At 53.4% G+C, this 22,248-nt stretch overlaps 1 protein-coding gene and 1 long non-coding RNA gene across 2 annotated transcripts; both read left to right on the plus strand.

Moving 5' to 3' along the window:
- The first annotated feature begins 12,596 nt into the window (after window positions 1-12,596).
- On the plus strand, window positions 12,597-13,454 carry LOC120323812. The gene is made up of 2 exons (XR_005564679.1): window positions 12,597-12,715; window positions 12,952-13,454. It is a non-coding gene; the product is annotated as an uncharacterized LOC120323812 (long non-coding RNA).
- A 1,243-nt stretch (window positions 13,455-14,697) lies between these two features.
- ARL4C (ADP ribosylation factor like GTPase 4C) lies at window positions 14,698-16,200 on the plus strand. The gene is made up of 2 exons (XM_027734981.2): window positions 14,698-15,423; window positions 15,558-16,200. Exons 1-2 carry the CDS (start codon window positions 14,853-14,855, stop codon window positions 15,641-15,643), a joined length of 657 nt encoding a protein of 218 aa, XP_027590782.1. The 5' UTR covers window positions 14,698-14,852; the 3' UTR covers window positions 15,644-16,200.
- Window positions 16,201-22,248: the final 6,048 nt, after the last annotated feature.

The following is a 22,248-nucleotide window of genomic DNA, read 5'->3' on the forward strand; positions in this document are numbered from 1 at the left end:
CCACATCCAGGGTGCAGGGGGAGGATGTAAAGATGCTGGTGAGCTGAGGCAGGTCCCAGCTGATATTTCCCCCCAAAATACCCTACTCAGCTCTACTGCATCTCCCGTGCTCCCAGCAAATGCCGAGCACCACTGGGGATGTGCTTGTTCCCTGATGGATATCTTTCGTCCCTGCAAAACACTGCAGACTGCTTCAGTAATAAACATGAAAAAAAGGCAGCTCAATTACTGTTCCCCCCCTCTTTATGTAACAATTTATTTTACAGCCTGATTGCTGGCAGCAGATGTGAGTTTACCATCAGCTTTTAAAGAGTCTCACTCCTGGAGAAAACGAAAAAACCAATAGCAAAAAGGACATTTTGGGGCGGCACAGTCAAGTGCTCATATATTAAATTGTGCTGAGACAGATCTTGCCTCCAAGAGCCTAAATCGTGGGAACCTGAAGTGGCTGCTCAGCACTTCCCAGCAGCAGAGATGGGGAGGTGGAGGCAGCACTCCCAGCACACCCATGCCTTCCCAACAGGGCTTTACCCTTGCCCTGCCCACCTCCTGATTCTTGCAGGACCCTGGAGGTCGCTGAACCTTTTCCTTGCACCTTCCCACATCCCATGATAACGAGGAAAGAACGTGTATCTGGAGCTGGAAAACAGCTTAGGCTTGGAAGATTTTAAATGAACGTGGAGAAGCAGCAAAAGGAGATGATGTGTCTCATCCTCCTGGGAGAAATGTGATGGCTGTAAACGGGCTGCACTTGCCTCTCAGAGAAAAGCTGGGATACAGGCAGAGTTTCTCTGGCTCTCCAGGTGTGGTACCCAAAAGGAATGCAGCTCATTTAATCAGCTTTTCCTTTGCAAAGCCTCCCAAGGCTGCTCTGTGGGGGTGTTGCTGGAAGTCTGTCCCAGGGCAGCTCCTCCCAGCCCACAGCTTCCCAAACCTCTGGCAGACCCAGCTCTCAATGGGTCAAAATCAAGGGACCTGAGAGCCCCTTCCAGGGCCTAAAGGGGCTCCAGGAGAGCTGGAGAGGGACTTGGGAGAAGGCATGGAGGGACAAGACAAGGGGGAATGGCTTCCCAATGCCACAGGGCAGGGTTAGATGGGATACTGGGAGGGAATTCTTCCCTGGGAGGGTGGTGAGGGGCTGGGATGGAATTGCCAGAGAAGCTGTGGCTGCCCCATCCCTGGAAGTGTCCAAGGCCAGGTTGGAGGGGGCTTGGAGCAACCTGGGCTAGGGGAAGGTGTCCCTGCCCACGGAACAAGATGGTCTTTAAGGTCCCTTCAACCCAAGCCCTTCTGGGATTCTGTGAGTGTATTCCAGTGCAAAGACACGAGAGAAACGAGCTTTTGGAACCCTCTGCAGCTTCCTGAATCCCAGCCAGGACAGATGACAAGGTAATATTTTTGTAATGCTTTGGAAAGGAGGGAATGCAGCCCAGGACTTGTCCAGGGACAGTCCCTGGAGCTGGTGAGGAGGTGGCAGTAAAAGTGTTTTTAAAGAGAAATCCGACTCTTTGGGTATTTCCCTGCGGGTGTTCCTGCCATTCCCTGTTATTTCCTGATTGCAGCAGCTGAGTCACCAGTGAGAGAGCTCAGGAGGAAAACTAACAGGTCCTGGTGTCCTTGGTGACCCCTCCAGAAAACCAGAGCTGGGAGTTTTGCACGTGGGATGAGCAGAGGGAATTTGTGAAAGGCCTGAAAGTTTGGCCAAGACTGACGGGAATTAGCAATGAAGATGCTCAGAGTGGGATGGGAAGGGAAAGGGGAGCAGGGAAACAGCGGGATGTTTCCCTCTTGTTTAAAAAGGTGTAAAAAAATGAGGATTTTTGTGTTTTCCACAGAAACTTGAAGTGCCTGTCCTTAATTTTGTCCAGTTTTTGAACATAATTGGTGGGTGACATTTGGGGAGAAAAGGATTGATATTTTCCTTGAAGCTCCAGGCCCTGGAGCCCAACCCTCAGAAACTGTGAAGATTCTCAGGCTGACAAGCTTTGAGGTTAAACAGCACTGACAGACCCTGTCACCTGAACAGAAGCAAATGGCAAATTCAAAAAATCAGATTTTTAAACTCAACAATCCCCCAAATCGTGATTTTCCAAGCACTGGCCCAGTGCTGGGTGGCGGGATATGGGGTGGTGGAAGAGGTGAGGCTGATGGGGCATCTTAGGAAGAGGAAGCTGCCCCAAATCCTGGGCTGGGTGAGGCTGCTGTAGCTCCAGACCCAGACAACCCTTTCCCATGTTATCCCATAACTCCTGTGCAATCCCAATCTGCCCTTCCCCTGCACCCCATAATCCACCCCTACCCCAGGCAGAGAGTCCCTAAGGTCCTGGATGTCACATCCAGGAGGTCCTGGATGTCACATCCCACAGCTCTGGGAGTGTCCCAGGCAGGGCTTTTCTCCCCCGGGCTGAGGCAGAGCCGTGTGTCCTTCAGAGGGAAGGCAGGGAGGCAGCAGGGAGTGCAGGGGACGTCTCCATATTATTTTTCTTCCCAGACTGGGCTCAGTGCCAACAGTGCTGCTGGTATAAATAATGGAGTGTGATGACAGGGACATTTTTAAAGGAGAACAAATCACCAGGCTACTTTTTTTTTGGGCTTCGTTCCTCTGGTCTAAAGTGATGCTAATGAGGGAGGTCAAGCCGCTTCCATCTCTCCCTGCTACACAGTCTGGGACATTTATCTCTTTTGACACAAAGAAACCCCTCCCACCTCCTAAAGCAGACTTTCATCTTTCAGTTTGCATGGCTGGGGTGTCCCTTTCCAGGAGGAAAACTCCTGCAGAAGCTATGATGGGCTGAGGCACCAGCACTTTCCCCGCCGGCCTCAGCACTCAGCTGGAACAGCCCTGCTGGTGGATCCCGCATCCAGGATGCTTCAAGGACACCTCGGGATGTGCTGGGAACATCCCGGGTTGCAGCAGCGCTGGGGACAGAGCCAGCTGCCCCCAGGGAGGGCTTGGAGCACAGCAGGACTCCCAGGGAATGTTATCCCGGGGATAACATCTTGGCAAGCAGTGTGTCAGGGAGTGTCAAGCAGCACTTGGAGTGATGTCATCTTTCCAGACCTGATCTCATAGCCCAAACATCCCATATTCCAGTGATCCAAGTGGGAAGCTCTCCCATTTCCAGAACAGCAGATGCCAGACCACACACATGTTGGTTATTTGAGTAAAACTCCATGTATATTCCCCTGTGCATTCAAATCCCTGAAGTTTGGGAGACAGCTCCCAGGGAGCCAGCTTTTCTGGGAGAGTGTCGCCTTTCCTTCCTGTTGTGGCAGCTGGAAGTGGCTCAGGAGCTCCCATCCTCACAGTAGCAAACCTGGGCTCCCAGCTCCTCCTCTAGGGGCGATTGAGATGTGTCTTGTTGAAGGGCTGGGATTTGGGGTCTGTTCCCCAAGGGGAAGATGCTGCCTCCTCCAGAAAGGCTGGATGTTCTCAGGGAGGATTCCAGGGAAGCTGGCAGAGCTCAGACAAGAGGAGTTGACTCCTCCAGGGTGCAGCTCCTCATGGAAGTAGGTGGTGGATGTTGAAATGTCCCCTGGGCGCTGGGGCACCTGAAAATCATTGGAGGAACAAGAATTCTTGGGAGATCATGGAGTCACAATTTGGGTTGGACGGGATCTTAAAGACCATCTTGTTCCGTGGGCAGGGACACCTTCCACCAGCCCAGGTTGCTCCAAGCTCTGTCCAACCCACCCTTGGACACTTCCAGGGATGGGGCAGCCACAGCTTCTCTGGGCAACCTGTGCCAGGGTCTCCCCACCCTCCCAGGAAAGAGTTTATTCCTGCACCAGATGTCCCCAGGTAGGTGTTTACAGAGGAGAGACTAAAAATGCTGTGGCCCGTGGCAGCACAGTTGGGAAAACACATCCAGAATAATCTCTGGGAGAGATATATTGGGGTCATGGCCATATCCTGGCTCTGGGAGCACTTGTGGTGCCCAAACAGGCAGGGATTTCTCTCACTGCCAGGTGGAACGTGCAGGGCAGGTGGAAAACAGCTCTTGTTCCCCACGGAAAGCTTCGTTAGGAAAGGGAAGTCACTTCCAGTTATCTGTGCTGAGCCCTGGTATATTTGTCAGGTGAGGTGAGAGCCTGGAAAATGAGGGTTGGCTCCTGTTGGGCACTGGAGCATTGCTCCAGGCCACCAAACCTTGCCCTTCAGGGCACCAACACCTGCCCTCCAGGACACTCAAGCCTTTCCTCCACGATTCATAAACCTCTCGCTGGTGGGAATGGCTCTGGGTGAGCTCATGGAATCACAGAACAGGTTGGGTTGGAAAAGACCTTTGCCATAAGCAGGGACAGCTTCCACTGGCCCAGGTTGCTCCTGAGGTCCAGACCTGGCTCCCAGCCCCATATCTTGTTGCACTCCTGATTCCCGCTGGGATTTTGGCCTTATTTAACAGGAGAATGGTGATTTTGCTCCAGTCTAAGAAAAAGATTCCCCGTGGCCTCATTTATGTTCATCTTTAATGCAAATTCCTGGCCAAACCATCCTGAAAATGCTACTGGACACCCTCCTGCAGGGCCAGCAACACTGGCAACCCCAAACCCCCTAAGACCCTGGCTCAGTTCCTTAAAAATCAGAGGTTTATTCACATTCATGGTCCTTACTTTTCCGTTCTGCAACCAGCTTTTTAATAATCATAAGATTAAAAATATACTTTTTTTTTAATAAGGAAAGCAAAAATTATTAACTAATAACCTTTCTTTCAACAGAAGAATATAAAATACCCTAAGAAATACAGTAAGAAATAGTGGTGATCTTGGCTGCGTTTCAGAAAAGCTGTTTTCTTGCTTTATTCTCCCAGATTTCTGGGTGATAACAAACCTCTAAGAAATATTCATCTTTGAAAAGAGAGAAAGAAATGAAAAAAGCCCGAGACAAGTCCCAGTTCCCTGGAGCATTCCCATTTGGTGAACGGGCTGTGTGTGCCTGACACTAATTAATTAATTTCCTCAATTTAAATTGCTCCTTCTGCATCCCCAATCCACAGGAAAACTGAAAACCAGACCTGAATACATAAGAGCGGAAGCAGAGTTTATTTAAGGTATAGTTTAACAGCAGATATTTTTGTCTTTGTTTTTTTTTTTTTTTTCTGTTCTGTCTCCCAGGCTGAGTTTGGTGTCCAGGGATGCAGCAGACTCCAGCTGAGCTATTTTTTTACCCATTTGGGGTCAGGGATGTATGCTGGGAATGGGTTTAAAGCTGTAGGAAGAGCAGCAGGGACACCGGCTGGGAGACGTGGGGGTTGTTCCCTCTGCTGAACTAGCGGGAATCACCCAATTCCAGGCTGGCTGAGGTGGGAAGGGACCTTAAAGACCATCTAGTCCACCCCCCTGCCATGGGCAGGGACACCTTCCACTAGCCCAGGTTGCTCCAAGCCCTGTCCAACCTGGCCTTGGACACTTCCAGGGATGGAGCAGCCGATAATTTACCTGTCCCGTCACCGAGATAATTTATAAAGTATTGAACGTGATCTAATTCCTAAGATGAGCCAGGAAAGCGCGTGGCAGCCGGGACCTCTGGAGCTGGACGTGCCCCGCGTGGAGGGGGGACCGGGGGATGCCACCACCCGGCTGGGGACAGAGGGGACAGCGCCAGCTCCGCTCCATCCAACAGTGCAACGCTTCCCTCTAGCGACACAGGAGCCAAAGAACAACGCTCCGCGTAAAGCTACCACCGCGCTGGCATTCCAGAAGTCGCAGGGAATTCTGTGGTTGCACGTGGCATGGGCTCGGCGTGGGGATTTTTTTTTTTTTTTTTTTTTGCCTCAGAGGTACTTTTAAAAAAAACTAACTCAGGCTCTGTACATTGAGACGGACCCTGTATCTTTTTTTTTTTTTTGTTTTTTTTTGTTTTTGTGGTTTTTTGGTTTTGCGCCACCCCGCTCATTCCGGACACTTGAGGGGCAGGGTGGGTTTTCCCCTACCTGCTCCTCTCCTCTTCCGAGGAGGATGATGATTTGGGTACTTCACCCCCTCGCCTTCTCCAAAGCCTGTGATGGGTTATCTCTGCTCCCAGAGGACAGTCAGCCCCGGTGACAGTGTCCTGCAGGGACGGGCACACAGACCCCACGTGCTGGGCTGGTGGAGCGGGGCAGCACTGCTCCCACACTGCCGGGACCTCCTTGGGTCCAGAGGGCTCAGTCCCTCCCTCCCCTGGGCAGCAAAAACGTGCAAAAGCCTCAGCCTGGATTGGGCTCAAAACCAGGTCGCCCAGAGAAGCTGTGGCTGCCCCTGGATCCCTGGAAGTGTCCAAGGCCAGGCTGGATGGGGCTTGGAGCAACCTGGGCTAGTGGGAGGTGTCCTGCCCATGGCAGGAGGTGACACTGGAAGAGCTTTAAGGTCCCTTCCCACCCAAACCACTCTGTGATTCTGTTAAATCCTTCTTGATTTCCACCCTGGTTGTGGCTATCAGGGAGGCCCCCTGGCTAATCAGGGTGAGAAAACTGCTGCCTTCCTCAGCAGCCAAAAAACCCCACCCTGGCTCAACTCACATCAATCTTATTCTGCTTTTATTCTGCTTTTTGTTTTTACAGCCTGAAAATACGAATAAAGACATCCAAAACCTAAACTGTGCCTTAAATGGGGAGAGCATGGAGACACAGTCTGTCCCAGGCAGTGATGTAAACCTGCATTAGGCTCCAACTGTGATGGGAAGGGAAGGAGTGGGAAGGGGCAGTGCTTTCCCTCAGAGCTGCCGGGTGTGAGGGGCTCCTTTGTGTCCCCGAAACCCAAAAGCAAGGCTTGTCTCTGGGCCATCACCAGGTGGCCCCAGAAAACAGCTTTTGCCTGTCTTGCTGACCCTCCTGTGGCTGATGGTCCACACAAAGCCATGGATTTTTAGATAGGCTGGGAAAGGGACAAGCAGGGACAAATGCCACGCACTGGTTTGGCAGCCAGGCTGTGTCCTGCCCCTGGCACAGCCCAGGGCAGGATGGGTTGGTGATGGAGGTGGCCTGGATTAATCCCTGCCACAAAGACCCCTTGTGTGAGCCTTCCTGTGTCCACAGGGTCCACCTGTGAAGCTCAAGCAGGGGAAGATGCTTCTTTGCTCCCCTGACAGCAGGTCCTGTACCTGTCCTTTGCCTGTCACCCAGGGCGATGAAGTGCTGGATATCCAGTAGGAAATTCCTGCCCCAGCTCTCCATCCACTCTTCTAGCCAGCTCGAGGAGCTCAGTAAAAATATAAAAGGCCGAAAGAGGGCAGGTTTTAGCTCAGATTCCTTCCCCTGCCCAGCAAACACAGGTACTGGCTGGAGCAGGAATGTGCTCCAGGAGCAGGACACCCACAGGGCACCCCCAGCTACTGACTCTCACAATGGACACCCCACGGTTTGACCACAAAGCCCCAGATCTCCTTTCCAGGTGATGTCCCCCTGAGGTGACCTTCCCAAGGCTGATCTGTTCCTCGTGTTCATGTCCCCCCTCTCCTGCCTTCCTGCCCTGGGATGAGCATGATAAGCCTGGCTTGGGCTGTAATCCCAGCCTGGTGATGTGAACACGCAGCTCCAGCCCTATTTCCACACTTAATTACATGACCTGGACCCCACTTGATTGAGTTGCTGCAGCTTGCTTTGCTGCAGCTGCCTCTTGGATTGGCAGGCAGGGAATGTTCAGCACCGTGTGGAATCACATCGGTGGGCTATCAGTGTCCTCACACTGGCTGCCTGGATGATGCCAAGCAAAGGGGGAATTCCCCAGATCCCAGAGGTTTGGGAGCATCTTCATGGAATAACAGAATCCCAGAATGGTTTAGGTTGGGAAGGACCTTAAAGCTCATCCCGTTCCACCCCCTGCCATGGGCAGGGACACCTCCCACTAGCCCAGGTTGCTCCAAGCTCTGTCCAACCTGGCCTTGGACACTTCCAGGGATCCAGGGGCAGCCACAGCTTCTCTGGGCAACCTGTGCCAGGGCTTCCCCACCCTCCCAGGGAAGAATTCCTTCCCAATATCCCATCTATCCCTGCCCTCTGGCACTGGGAAGCCATTCCCCCTTGTCCTGTCCCTCCATCCCTTGTCCCCAGTCCCTCTCCAGCTCTCCTGGAGCCCCTTTAGGCCCTGGAAGGAGCTTTCAGGTCTCCTTGGAGCCTTCTCCTCTCCAGGTGAATCCCCCCAGCTCTCCCAGCCTGGCTCCAGAGCAGAGGGGCTCCAGCCCTGTCCCCATCCAGCCTCATCCTTCCAGCCCTGCGGCTTTGGTTTATTTAAGCTGCTGCTACAGAAGGAATTTGAGGCTGCCTTGAGAGGTCCATTAGTCAGGTGTGGATTAACAGCTGAGATCTGACCTCCCACATTATCCTGGTGCATTCTTTTTTTCCCTAAATCAGGCTCCAGCTGAGCAAAGGAGCTGTAAAAAAAAACTCTGCTAAACAGTGCAGAGCTGGATTTTCCCCCTCTGGCCATGGAGTGGCTCCTTTCACAGAGGGAAAAAAACCCCAGAAAACAAAAAACAACCAAGAAATCAAAAAGGACAGGCAGCGAATGCTCTGACATTTTGGGGGGCCAAGCAGAAATTTGTGGTGCAAATCACCTGAGGAGGCAATTTGAGATGCTGCCTTGCTGCTGGAGAGCCCTGGGTGATTCATGAGCCCTAAATCTCCAGCAGCCTGTGCTTTCACTCTCCTTGCCTTGCTTGCTGCTCGGAAGGCTCCAAGATTTACTGCCCTGGGAATGGGTGTTGGGAAATGGAGGGATTTTCTGAGCCTCCTGCTTATCACCGGCAGCAAGGCTAATCCATTTTTCCTTCCTTTTTTTTTCCCCCCCCTTTTTTATTTTTACCGTGGGGCAGAGTGACACAGAAAAATTAGAGAGGGAAATCTGCATCCCTGACTCCTTCCCCAAGAAAAACTGCCCCGGGGCAGGAATTTTGGGTAGGAAGGGGCTGAGATCATACATCATCCAAGATGGGAATGAGGGCTGGATGGGGCTTGGAGCAAGCTGGTCTAGGGGAAGGTGAGGGGGTGGAATGAGATGGTCTTCAGTCAGGTGTATGTCCGTTCCCCCTCAGCCCAATTTTCTCTCGGAGAGCTGTGCTTTGTATCCAAACTCAATGCAATTGTCCTGGGGGAATGAAACCACCAGGGTTTCAGTGCCTTCTCCTCGAGTCCCAGGATAATTGGGAGCAACAACAGCAGCTCTTCGGAGCAGTTATTTACCCAGTTGGAAACCAGGGAGGGACAAGGGGTTATTTCCCTCCAGACAAAGGGCATTGGATGTCTGGGATGCGGCTCATCCCGGTGAGAGGAAAGGGTTGCTCCTCCCTTGCCCTCAGGCAGGGTCTCAGCCACACCTAAATGTGTCTTCAGGGAAGCAGAGACAGGGGACGGAGTATCTCTTCCCAAATCCCAGAATGGTCTGGGTTGGGAGGGAACTTAAAGTTCATCTCGTTCCACCCCCTGCCATGGGCAGGGACACCTTCCACCAGCCCAGGCTGCTCCAAACCCTGTCCTTGGACACTTCCAGGAATGGGGCAGCCACAGCTCCTCTGGGCAACCTGTTGTGGTTAACTCGATGACCTTACAGGTCTTTTCAAAATTAGTGATTCTGTGATTCCTTGGCACCTTCGGAGGGCAGCAGCAATCTGGGCACATGGAGTCCCAGATGCAGCACAGAAACCCCAAAAGCTGCTGAAACCTCAAGCCCTAAAATGATCAAAGGAGGAGATCCTGCTTTCCTCACTCTGCGCACGTAGGATTTTATTCCAGGCATCCAAGCAGTCAGTTAGGACGCCGAACCTGAGCGTGGATGTTAAGGGAGGAGTGTAGACGCTGTTTGGCTGGATCTGGAACGCGAGGCAGCCCCGTGTCCCCTCCCGATGGGACGCAGCACTCGGGGCCGGGCCAAAATGACGTCTGGCATCTCAGCAAATCCCGGGAACAAAGGCGAGGAGTTTGCTGCTTTTGTCCCTGCCTGCTCCAGTCAGGTTTGTTCCTCCTGTCGAATTTCGCGGCTTGGCAGGGAAAAAGGGACGGGCAGAGTTAGGCCTGCAGTGCAAGCATAGCACTAAAAGAGTGATTTTTGGTAAAAATCCCAGCCTAACCCACCAGAAACCCTTTGTGCTCGCCTTGCTTTAACGTGCAAGGCCGTCCTTGGTCCGTGGGAGTTTGCAGAGGACATTTCCAGGCAGTTTCACACCGAGGAGATTCCTCTTTATCCAGCAAAAATGGGTAAGCTGTGGCATTCTGTCCCAGGATGCTGAGAAGGAGAAAAGCCTGTAAAGCTTCCTTGTAGGTTTGCATGAATTCATGGAGGGAAAAAAAAAAACTCGCCAAAAATTCTAATTCGCACCTGCCCTGGCCCCATGCTCCTCCAGCTGCTTCCACTCCTGGCTGCTGGGCCACATGGATTTTGGGCTGCCTTGGAAAGGCTGTTTCCAGACCTTTGGAGGAAGTTTGTTTTTCCTCTGTGGCTGTTTCAGTGTTTCCTGGGGATGAGGCTGTAAAGTCGGCTTTAAGCTGGTCCTTGGAGGACTTTGCTTGGCCTGAGGAGGCATCTGAGGTCATGATATGGAGCTGAGCTGCTGTGCTGCAGATGAACGGATTATTTCTCACCCCTGCATTAGGAGCTCTGTGGATTTAGTCATTTCTCCACTATATTGTTGCTTTTATCCACCCCTCCATCCCTTTCTCCAGCCTCCCCTCCACACACCCCTCCATCCCTCCCTCTGCACATCCCTCTGTCCTCCATCCACCCAGGAGCTCTTGGAGACACCTCTGAGGCTCCAGACCTTGGTGCTTGTCCCAGGAGCCTGCGTGCTCCGGGAAAGAGCGGGCAGGGATGGAGGAACCTGCTCCAAGGGACACGGGGTTGGACGCTGGCTGGTGAGACAAAGCACAGGAAAACACCCAAGTGAGGCTTTTCTCCAGAATCCACTGGAGAAACTGCTGGCAGGAGTGTGAATTGAGCACTTACAGGGGTAATCTTGTGTGAAATGTTCAGTAACGGTCTGTCCGTCCCTCTTCATTCCCCTGTGCCCCTCTGCTCTCCCCCATTAACCCTTTCCAGGGCTGTCACCCTCCTGCAGCCCCGGCTTTCCCGGGAGGAACGAGTCCCATTAAATCCGCGATGCTGTTTTCCCTCAAGAGTTGACATCCAAAAGGCTCCCCTGTGACTCACAGGCTATTCAGCCCTTAACGATCCTGCAGTGCCTGGCCTCGTTATCCGGTGAGTGGGATGCAAAATCTTCGGAAGGGAGAAGAGCAGATGAAGGGGGGAAGGAGAGGGGCACAAGGATGCTGACCACGACAAGGTGCACTGACCCCCAAAGCCTCCGCCAAGGGCTCCACAAACCGGGATGAGACTTTCCTACACCGCCAGTGCTGCCTCTCCGAGGAACTCATCCATGAAACCCTCCGAGCCAACTGGAGACACCAGTCCCGTGCCTTGTCCCACCAGTGGCTATTCCAGAAGCGGCTGCCGCAGTTCTGGCGCTCAGCGCAGCCTTCGGGCTGTTCCCGCATCCCAGAGGAAATGCCATTAATTATCCCAGCGATCCCCAAGAACGGGGGCAGCCCTAATTACAGCCCCGGCCTGTTCACTTCGCTTGGGTTGGTGTTTCTGCTCGTAACGCAGAAACAAAAGGCAGCGGACTAAGGCAAGTGACGCCGCTATGAAGGAACGAGCAGGGGAGGGAGACAGGATCTCGAATGCTCCAGGAGTTGGGATGGTCTCTGCAAACCGATTTTCCCCCTCTCGAGGTCATCAAATTCGGCAAAAACCTCTGGCACAAGCTGCTGCTCCAGGGTTTCGCTTTGCCTGGGTGAGGAAGGGCTAATTGGAGGCAGATTAAAAGTCACTCTTCGGGATAATCCGTGAGGGGCTGTGGAAGCGCGGGAAGGATCGCTCCGTTGGCTCTGGATGTGTGAGGACTCCGGGGCTCTTTGTGTTCCGAAAAAAAAAAAAAAAAAAAAAAAAAAAAAAAAAAAAAAAAAAAAAAAAAAAAAAAAAAAAAAAAAAAAAAAAAAAGAATTAAAAAAGATGTTTTGAAGCGCAAGATGAGCTGGGGGAAGGGAGATGGGATGGGGGAGAACTGGGAAGAAATAATTGCCATGTCTGAAAACAGTTACTATGGCAGCAACAGTCTTCGCGCTGCCGGAGCGAAATGTTGGGGAGCAGCGAGCGGTCCCTTTGTCACATCCTCAGACACACATTTAGATGCTAATGCTGGCTTTAACCTTGGCTGCTTAACCTTGATAGGCTGGGGAGGGGGGGAGGTAGGGGAGAAAAAGCAAGGAAGGGGGGAGAGTATGGAAAAGATGGTTTTCCTCTCCCTAAATTTGCCACCGAATGGACTTGGCAGACTCCTCTCAGCTGCCATTAACACTGTTATTTCTACACTTAATATTCCGCGGAGGTTTTAACAGCTTATTTATGGGTAGCTGGCATTAGCTGCAGCATAATTCACCGCTGAGACGCTCCTGTTTATCTCCATCCCCTTGGGATTGTCTCATATAAGGCCGCTTTTGAGCACATCCGCAGGTTTGATCGGCCTGCCTATCTAATCTTGCCTTTTTTTATAACCGGAGGGGTGCAAAGGAGGGAAGTTTTTGGTGGCCTGTTTCTCTTTTCTCGAGGCTCAAAGCTGTCTCCAGCAGCAGGGATGAAGGAGGAGGGAGAGGGGGAATTCCCTGGGTCGTGCTACCTGACACAACACCGAGGGCTGAAACAGCAACTCCTGCACTCCTGGACCCGAGCGCGGGCTCGCAGCCCGAAGGTAAATTCCTAAACCGCAGCCCGACTGCACACAGATTAGCCCCGAATTCTGGGAGCAGCCCGGGATGCCCTCGCTTTGGGATTATCCTCACAGCAGCCTTTAAGAAAGCTTTTGCTGGAGGCATTCGGGCAGGAGAGATGAGAGTGGTGCCAGTGCCGTGTCTGCTGCTGGCAGGGCTCACAGATATGACATTATTCTTCTATTTCTGACATTTTTTTTCCTCTTTAATGCTCCAGCTCCTGGAGTCGGGTGATCACTCGCGGCTTCCTCCACTTGCTCTCGGAACCTTATTGCTTTGGTGTGGTGGCAAAGTAAGACCTGAGCTCACACCAGCTCAAAGATCAGTCGGCCAAGGACAACCCCGCTGCACAAAATATTGTCATTTTCCAGCCCATCCAGCACCTGTGTCTTGATTTTGGGAGGGTGGTGCTGCTCACACGTGCCAAGGAGCATTTCTCCCACCTGCACATGGCTGGGGATGGAGCTCCTTGCACTTTTCCCGCTGTCACCACATGGTGATTTCCACCAAAACTGTGCCCAGTGTCACCTCCAGAGACTGTCACAGGAGCTGCCTGTATTTTTAATGATGGCATGTGTAGCCTTATCTCCATGCAAGGCCACAACACACATTCTTGGGATGAAATATGGATAAGAGAAATGATCCCACTCCAGCCCGACAAATCCTCACCGCATGCTGTAGGGGGGGAAAGCACCTTAAATTAAAAAAAGCAGTATCTGTCTTCTGCAGTGCACTTCTTTCTCTGAGCCTTTCTGGTTAAGCTCTCAGATACAGTTGATATTTATTTTACAAATGCTGGGGAAGAGGGGATGAGTAACGTTGTAGGAACCACCCAAAAGCTGCTGCTTTTTGGCCCAGGAGCAAGGTCAGAAATAAATGCAGCAGCACTGGCACAGAGAAGCTCTGGCTGCTCCATCCCTGGAAGTGTTCCAGGCCAGGTTGGATGGGGTTTGGAGCAGCCTGGTCTAGTGGAAGGTGTCTGTGCCCAGGGCAGGGCGTGGGACTGGAAGTAGGTCTTTAAGGTCCCTTCTATGAGTAGCTGGGACAGCAACTGCATGGCACAGTGTGGTGGGCCCTGTGGGGCTGCCCAAACACGGAGAGCTCAGGGGCTTTAAGGTGTGTTGAGGGCATTCACAACACTTACAAAATATGAGACACAAAAGCCATTAACAGCAGTGATGGATTAACACCAGCCCTGCCCTGGATCCAGCACAGGGGTGCTCTGGGAGTTTGTCACAGCTGCGGGGGACATGGGTGCTGCATTTCCCAGCACTGCACTTCCCAGGAAGAGAACATCCATCGCTCTCCTGCATCCCGCTCAAATCCCCGCTGGTGCCAGCGCTCCCTGCAGAGCTGTGCCTGAACAGCCTCTCAATCCCCCCCACTTCCCTCAGCCTGGTGCAGCAGAAGGTCCCTCCTCGTGTCTCACATGCAATGAATAATCCTAGAATCCCAGAATCCCACACTGGTTTGGGTTGGAAGGATCCTTAAAGCTCATTTTGTTCCACCCCCTGCCATGGGCAGGGACACCTTCCACTAGCCCAGGTCGCTCCAAGCCCCGTCCAGCCTGGCCTTGGACACTTCCAGGGGTGGGGCAGCCACCCCCTGAATAACACCGTGGCTTGGCTACTGTTTTTAGGGTTTTTCACCGCTTTCTGTGGCCAGTGATGATGCCGGGCATAAGGATAACCAAGCGCTCGGCACAGGGGGATCTCGCTGCCAGGGGCCCCCGAGGAGCAGAAGTGCAGGCGGAGCAGTGCAGGCAGGAGGAGCAGTGCAGGTGAAGTGCAGGCAGGGGCGGTGCAGGCAGGAGCGATACGGGCAGGACGGGAGGCGGAGCGGGAGGAAGGCGGCGGCGCAGGCCCTCCTCCTCCTCCTCCTCTTTCTTCTCCTCCTCTTTCTCCTCCTTTTTCTCCTCCTCCTTCTCCTCCTCCTCCTGCCGGGCGGGGCGGGGGTCTCCAGTGCCCGCGCCGTGCTGCCGCGTGGAGCCGAGCTGCGTGTTCCCCGATCCCGATCCCCGCTCCCTGATCCCGGTCCCCGTGCCCGAGCCGTGCCCCCGCCGCGGGCCGGCGGCGCGGGGATGGGCGCGGGGCTGTGAGCGGGGCGTGAGCCGTGGCCATGGGGAACATCTCGTCCAACATCTCCGCCTTCCAGTCCCTGCACATCGTCATGCTGGGCCTGGACTCGGCGGGGAAAACCACGGTGCTCTACCGGCTGAAGTTCAACGAGTTCGTCAACACCGTGCCCACCATCGGCTTCAACACCGAGAAGATCCGGTTGAGCAACGGGACGGCCAAGGGCATCAGCTGCCACTTCTGGGACGTGGGCGGGCAGGAGAAGCTGCGCCCGCTCTGGAAGTCCTACAGCCGCTGCACCGATGGCATCATCTACGTGGTGGACTCGGTGGACGTGGACCGGTTGGAGGAAGCCAAAACGGAGCTGCACAAGGTGACCAAGTTCGCGGAGAACCAGGGCACCCCGCTGCTCGTCATCGCCAACAAGCAGGACCTGCCCAAGTCGCTGCCGGTGGCCGAGATCGAGAAGCAGCTCGCCCTCCACGAGCTGACCCCTTCCACCACGTACCACATCCAGCCCGCCTGCGCCATCATCGGCGAGGGGCTCACGGAGGGCATGGACAAGCTCTACGAGATGATCCTCAAGCGCAGGAAGTCCCTCAAGCAGAAGAAGAAGCGGTAGAAGCCCCGCCGAGGCGGGGAGGGATGGAGGAGCAGACAAAGGAACCGAGGGGGAGACAGAACCAAAGCGATTCTTCTGGGTTTAATTGTTATTTCCCCCCCCCTTTATTTTTTTTCCTCCTTCCCCAACGAACAGACAATAGTGGTGGTAACAAAGCGGCTCCCGCCAGCCGAGCCCAGATCCCGGAGCTCCGCTCTCCCACCCGCTCCTGAGGGTCTGATCCGGACTCCTTTGGGCTGGAAACATGCAAAACCGGGGTGATTCCCCCCGCTCCACCCTCCAGGACCACCGAGCCTTTGTGTGCCGGGGGGACCAACAGGGCAGGACCCTGTTGAAGCGCGTTCGAGAGGAGCCCAGTGCGCTTTTGGTCTCCAGTGTGTGCATTTTGGGGCGGGGGGTGTCGATGCCAACCCCCCACATGCATTTCGGGGGCAGGGGATGCTTTGGGGGGGGGGAGGTATGGGTGCACTCTGGCTCGGCAAGGTCAGCGGGGAGGGGTCTCGCAGCTGCGCCCCGATACCCGCCCGTATCCCTGCATCCTCGGATCCCTGCATCCCCGCATCCCTCCCCCGCGGTCGGCGGTGGGAAGGGGTGTTGGAAACTTGAGGGGGGGTTGGACCAGCAGAAAATGTCGGGGGTTGAGGGGGTGACGGGTAAGAGGAGACCCACCCGCCCTGGCTGGTGTTCTAGGGTGCAGAGCAAGGACAGGCAGCCTTTGGGGTGGGGGAAGGAAGGATGCGGCGCGGGGGGGGCTGAGCAGCTGCTGAGTGGTGCTGAGCTTTAAGCTCTTCGTTTATAAAAAGGGGGGGGGGGGAACGCCAAAAAAAAAAGCGCCGATTTTTTTTTTTTTTGAAGGCTGCTGGAAGCGCTGGGAGGGTTGTCCTGGACCACTCCCCTCAAAGGCTGGGTTGTGTCACCTTCTGCAGCAAAGCCCCCGGCCCGGCTGTGTGCTGTCCCCAGGCAGAGGGTACTCCCGGGTGCAGGGTTGGAGGTGATCCAAGCCAGGGGTTGGTTACTGAATCTACAAAAAAAAAAAAAAAGAACAGCTGAGTTTGTGGTTCTGGTCACTGTGCTGCTCTGCAGTGGGGGCAGGAGGCCAAGTCAGGTTTTAAGGAGGGGGTCATGGCAGGGCAGAATGGACGGACAGAGGTGGCCAGAGCTTGTAAAAGTCTCTGCTGGAAAGGGAAAATGACAGGGCGTGAGGAGACACGGGAGGGAGGTGCAGCTTTGGGGGGGGGTGTAGGTTTTTAACAAAGATTTAAATCTGGTTAAAAGCCTCTCGTTGCCCACGGTAGCCATATGGGCAAGCTCTGCCTGCAGAGCCACCCGGGCAGCGTCAGGCCTTGCCACCTCCTTCTGCAGGTGAACATTTTGGCACCCGGATGGGACTGGGGACCAAAATCCACTTGCTGTCTGTGTTTTAGCTCTCTGCAGGAGAAAACCAGGGGCCTGGCTTCCCACAGAGCAGAAGCAGGCAGCCCTCAGGGGCCAAATACTCTGAATTTTGAGCCAGGCAGGATTTTCTGGTGATTTTACACCAGCCTTCCCTGAGCACCGAGGGGAAACCACCGAGCAGACAAAAGAAAAATGCCCTCCGGCTTTCGGGGAGTCGATTCTCCCCTTGCAGGACGAGCTCAGCACCTTCCAAATAGCTCTTTTTGTTTGTTTGTTTTTGGTTTTGTGAGGAAACAAATGTTGCAGCCGAGTTGTGTTTCTTCTCTCGCTGCGGGGTTTTGAGTTCCCGACGCGAGTCCCGACTTGTGCACCGAGCGAGTGGGCTGGTCCCATCACTGCAGGTGGCTCTGTTCCCACTTCCTTGGCTTCCCCTGCTTTGTCTTCACGTCCAACACTTTGGTACTTGCCGTCGAGAGAGAGAGAGAGAGAAAAAAAGGAATTATTTATTTTTGATGCCACAGAAGCCACGTGTATTACCCCTTTTTTTGGAGAGTGACCCATTTTAGAGGTGAAATGGAAAGCTGTGTTGACACCCCCCCCCTGCTCCAGAGGGAGCAGGTTTCAGGAATGACACGTTGTGGGTTTTCCCTCCTCGCTGTTTGGTTTAGCAAACAGTGGCATGGAAAGCCTGGTGGTATTTACGGAGCTCCCATATCCTGGGAGTTTGTTCTACCCAGCTGAGCATCCCCTTGGAGAAATGGCAGAGCACTGGGAGGTGCAGGTGGGACGCTGTGCTGGTGCTGTTCCCACCAGCTCTGCTTTCTGCAATAATTAAAGAGACTTTTCCAATGAGTAGCTCATGGCTTCCGTGGTATTTCTGTCCCGTTCCACAACCATACACTGATTTTTCCCCGTGTGAAGACGTCACCTACGGTGGGCTACAAGAAGAGGTTCCTCAGCAGGACATCTGAGGGAAACTGTCTGAGGTCTTTGTTAGGTTGTGTGTCTTCTCAAAATATGATTCCATGACCTGGAATTTTTTTAGCAGGTTTCATTTCCCCAGGTCCCTCTGGCGTGTTCCCATCCGTGTTGGATATCCCGCTGCCATCAGTCTCTGTTCCTCCTGTCTTTTCTTTTTCTTTTTCTTTTTTTTTTAAAGAGGCAGACATAATGCTGTGAACTGAAATAAATTATTTATACAATGAAAGGGCCTGATAAAAAAAAAAAAAAACAAACTCGAAGTGTTCTGCTCATTTCTCAATCTCAGGGCTGCGTTTTGCAGTTGGTTCTTGTCGAAGGAGGTTCCTCCCGCTCCCCCAGCGAGAGGAGATGTGGGATGGAGGATCCAGTGGCACGGATCTGTTGCCTGGCAGCCCTCTGGGACATGGGGGACATCCATAATTTGGTGGTTAATGAAATCTGAGCTCTTCTGCAGGTCACTTAATATCTCTGCATCTCTGCTGCTGTCTGTGAAAGAGGAAAATGCAGTTTGGTTGGGGGGAGTTTCTTCCATCAGCTAGTGTGATTTTAAATCCATGTGAAGGAGGCGATCAGGGAGTGACACAGTTTGGATTTTTGCTCGGTTGTGGCTTTTTTTAAACACGTGGCCTCAGGCAAGTGGTGTCAGTGGCAGAGGGCCAGGTCTGCAGGGGTTAAAACACCGGTTGAGAGCAGGATGCTGCAGACAGAGCTGGAGGCTCCCTCTGCTCCTGGGTGGCTGCTGACACAGGAAACCCAGGGTGACATTTCGGAGAGGAGAGACAGAGCTGGCTGGTAAAGGACTTTTTCTTCCCTTTTTTAAAGATGACGACACGGCAGCCAGAGGGAAGTGCCAAGGCCAGTTTGTGAAAGCGTGGTGAGCCCTCAGCCTGCTGGGGCCTGAGGGGGGGACATCCTGGCTACTCTGCAGGGTCGGGATGGGGGGTCTGAAGGGTGACAGGACCTCAAAATGAATGGCTGGAGCTGTGTCAGGGGAGGGTTAGGATGGTTCTCAGGAAAAGGTTCTTCCCCAGAGGGTGGTCGGGCACTGACCAGGTCACGGCTCCAAGGCTGCCAGAGCTCCAGGAGCGTTTGGACAACGCCGTCAGGGGCAGGGTGGGATTGTTGGGGTGTCCTGGGCAGAGTCAGGAGCTGGACTTGATCCTTGTGGATCCCTCCCAACTCAGGAGCTTTTGTGATTCCATGAACCCAAAGGCTTATCCAGCGCTGCAGCTGCTGAGCTCCTGCCAAGGCTCACCCAGAAGCTCCCTTGGAGCTGAGCTGGACCGTGACCTGTGGCATCCAAGGATGGAGCTGTGGAGTGCTCAGCTGCCTCCTGACCCTGCAGAGCCTCTGGAAGGTGCAGTTCCCCATGGGCTCCTCACACAGAGCATCAGCAGCAGGCTCCTGTCCCTCTGCCACACAGTCCTGTGCTCTTGGAGATGCTCCTGACCATCACTTCCCTTCACGCCTCTGGCCCCATTTTCCAGGCAGCAGGCAGGATGTTTCTCCTGGTTTCATGGATCTGAAAGCCCAGGAGTGGGTGCTGCAGTGCCTGCACCCTCCTTAGCATGCCAGGACTCACCCATCCCACCTGCTGGGAGCTGATTTAGGAGGATTTTCCTGCTGGCATGGAGGTGTGGACACTTGTTTTGTGTCCCTACACGGGCTTAATGGGGGAACCATCCCTTTTCCTGAGATGGAAGAAGAGCAACAGCCCTCAGGGTCTGGGCAGTAGCTTTGAGAGGCTGTGACTGTGTGTGTGTGACTGTGCAACTGGATCTACCCCCTCCCATGGACCGGAGAGGGGTTGGGATTTCTCCAGAGCCACTGGCTTGCGGGAAGGGGCGGGAGGGGTTGTGTCTTGTCGAAAGGGAAGCTCCTTGTGCTTCCAGCTGCAAGGGCAGACATCCTCCTTCGAGCAGCCTCTCCCCCTGGCCAGAGAGTGCTTTTGTCAGCAGGGGGCTTGCTGTGTTTGGGCCAGTTGTCATGAAAACATTGCACAAGGAGCTCAGTGACCTTGTGGTGCCCCGAGGCTGCTCGCTGGCCCTGGTTTATGGGTCTGCACCACCTCCCCGAGCAGCCAAACAGCGAGTGATGCTGGAACCCTGGTCCCCAGCACAATGTCTGGGGGCCCTGGGGCACGTGGAGCCCCAGGCCAGGGGGGCAGTGCCCCAGGATGTGCCCCTGCATGGGACCGGCCGGGAGGAAGAGCAGCGAGGAAGCAGCTGGGCTGTGGCTGCATCAGCTGAGAGAGACCTGGCACTTTCCAAATGGCAGAAGAGCCAAGAAGAGGATGGACCAGGGCTGGGGTGCAGCTGGGAGCGGCAAGGGACGGAGCGAGGACAGGAATAAGCAGAGATGAGCTCCCAACCTGTCCCCTGTTCCTCCTCTGCTAGTCCCTGACAGACCCCCCCTCTCTGAAGGCCACCAAGGAGGGTTGCTGAGCCATCTCCAAGCGCTCTCAAGGACAAGGGAGCCTCAACCACCCCTCTGATAGCCTGTGTGTCCCACTTTTCCACACACACAGCTTCCCTACATCTCCTTCATGCCCAGAACCCCTCTCTCCCAGGTTCTGCTTGGCCTGGTGGGCTCTCAGCTCCACAGGTCCTTCTGCCTTTGTTTCCCCACTTTGCCTCGTTAAGCTAAATCCTTCTGCTTTATTTCAAATGGGATTTCCTTCCCAAGCAAGGATCTTTAAAGGGATCATCTCGGCTAATGCGATCCGTAGGGCACCGGATCCTTGGAATATGGTGTCATGCAACCACAGCTATTGCATTGCACAGCACAAGGCCCTCCTGGTCAAATTTTGGGTGGGGTGAGGATGACCATCCCTTTAAAACAGACTAGAAACGATTATCAGGAGAAGAAAAAAAAAAAAAACCACAGTGATTCAAACCTGGTTTCCATTCAGTCAGCTCCATCCCAGAGTTTTTTCAATGGGAATTGCCCCAAGTCATGTGTGGTTTTTGTGTGATCCCTTTTGTGAGTCAGGCCTGTAGGACCTCGAACACTTTGCACACGTATCATGTAAAAAAAAAAAAAAAAAAAAAAAGTTGGTGCTGGGCTAGTAGGACAAAATTGAGCCATTTTAGCACAAGCAGATTCTTCCTGAGGAAGGTTGAGAGGGAATATGGAGAGCTCAGCCTGGGAATATTTGCTCTAATAAACCATTCTGTTTGTTTCAGCTTAGCTTGTGTTTGCTTCCCTCGGATATTTGAGGGAGATTCAAGGGAGGAAAGCTACGAAAACCCAGCAGCTCTCCAACAACTACATTAAAATACTGCTGGAAGGGGAGTTATGAGGCCTGGAAAACCCCCAGAGGTTGGTGTTGGTGCAGCCCAGGTGACCAGAAACAGTCCCACCTGCCAAATGACCCCCTCACCCTCCCTCCCTGACAGCCCTGACTAGGGACATTTACTGCTTCCAGCAATGCTGCAGCGGGATGGGAATTTGTGGGAAATGCTGCTGAACTCACAGCTGAGGGAGAAAGGGAGGCAGAGAGCATCTCACCCAGCTCCTCATCAACCCACTGTTTAAATTAGTCTTATGTATTATTATTATTCATTCTTATTTATTGTTATAAATAATAAACAGTCATTCTATTTAGGATTAATATTAACCATATATTTATTGATTGTAATACACAAGATTATAATGCATATACTTATTTATAAATAACAATAATTATAATAAATAAATAATATAAATAATAAAAGGGTGGGGAGGCCCTGGCACAGGTTGCCCAGAGAAGCTGTGGCTGCCCCATCCCTGGGAGTGTCCAAGGTCAGGTTGGACAGGGCTTGGAGCAACCTGGGCTAGTGGAAGGTGCCCCTGTCCATGGCAGGGGGTGGGACTGGATGAGCTTTAAAGTCCTTCCCAACCCAAACCAGTCTGAGATTCTATGACTATTTTTGTTACTTAGGGCCAACGGTACCCAAATTTTGCAGCTGGAGTTGGCTACTGCCAGCTGACAAAGTTTTTTGTGGTCCCCTGGTGCTGGAGCTGGAGCATTCCCAAAAAATGGTGACCAAGGAGTCAGGCGCACCCAGAGCTCCTGATCCCACCTGTCAAATCTGGATTTTGCTGCTGGAAAGAGAGGAGAACACAAAGCTGGGTCTAAACACAGATTTTTTTAGTCTCTCCCACTGACTCCTGCCTAACTTTGATCACATCACTTGACTTGCCCCAGACTCCTTTTCCAAAGGGGTAAAAGAAAATTGCCAGCATTTTTCTTACTCCCAAGGCTTAAAGACGAAATTGGGGTGGTGTGATCCCCGTGATCACCATGTGATTCTCACATCCCCAAGGGAAAGATGCTAAACCTGCAGGATTGTCCCTCACCTGGCTGGGGAAGCAGTTGAAGGTTGAGTGTGGAGGGACACTGCTCCAGACCCAGGTCCTCCTGCTCGTGCTGTGGGCAGAGGAGCTGCACCAGGGCCGA

Source organism: Pipra filicauda, unplaced genomic scaffold (genome assembly GCF_003945595.2).
Source record: "Pipra filicauda isolate LSUMZ 115617 unplaced genomic scaffold, ASM394559v2 scaffold348_size1222971_pilon, whole genome shotgun sequence".
Classification (NCBI taxonomy): domain Eukaryota; kingdom Metazoa; phylum Chordata; class Aves; order Passeriformes; family Pipridae; genus Pipra; species Pipra filicauda.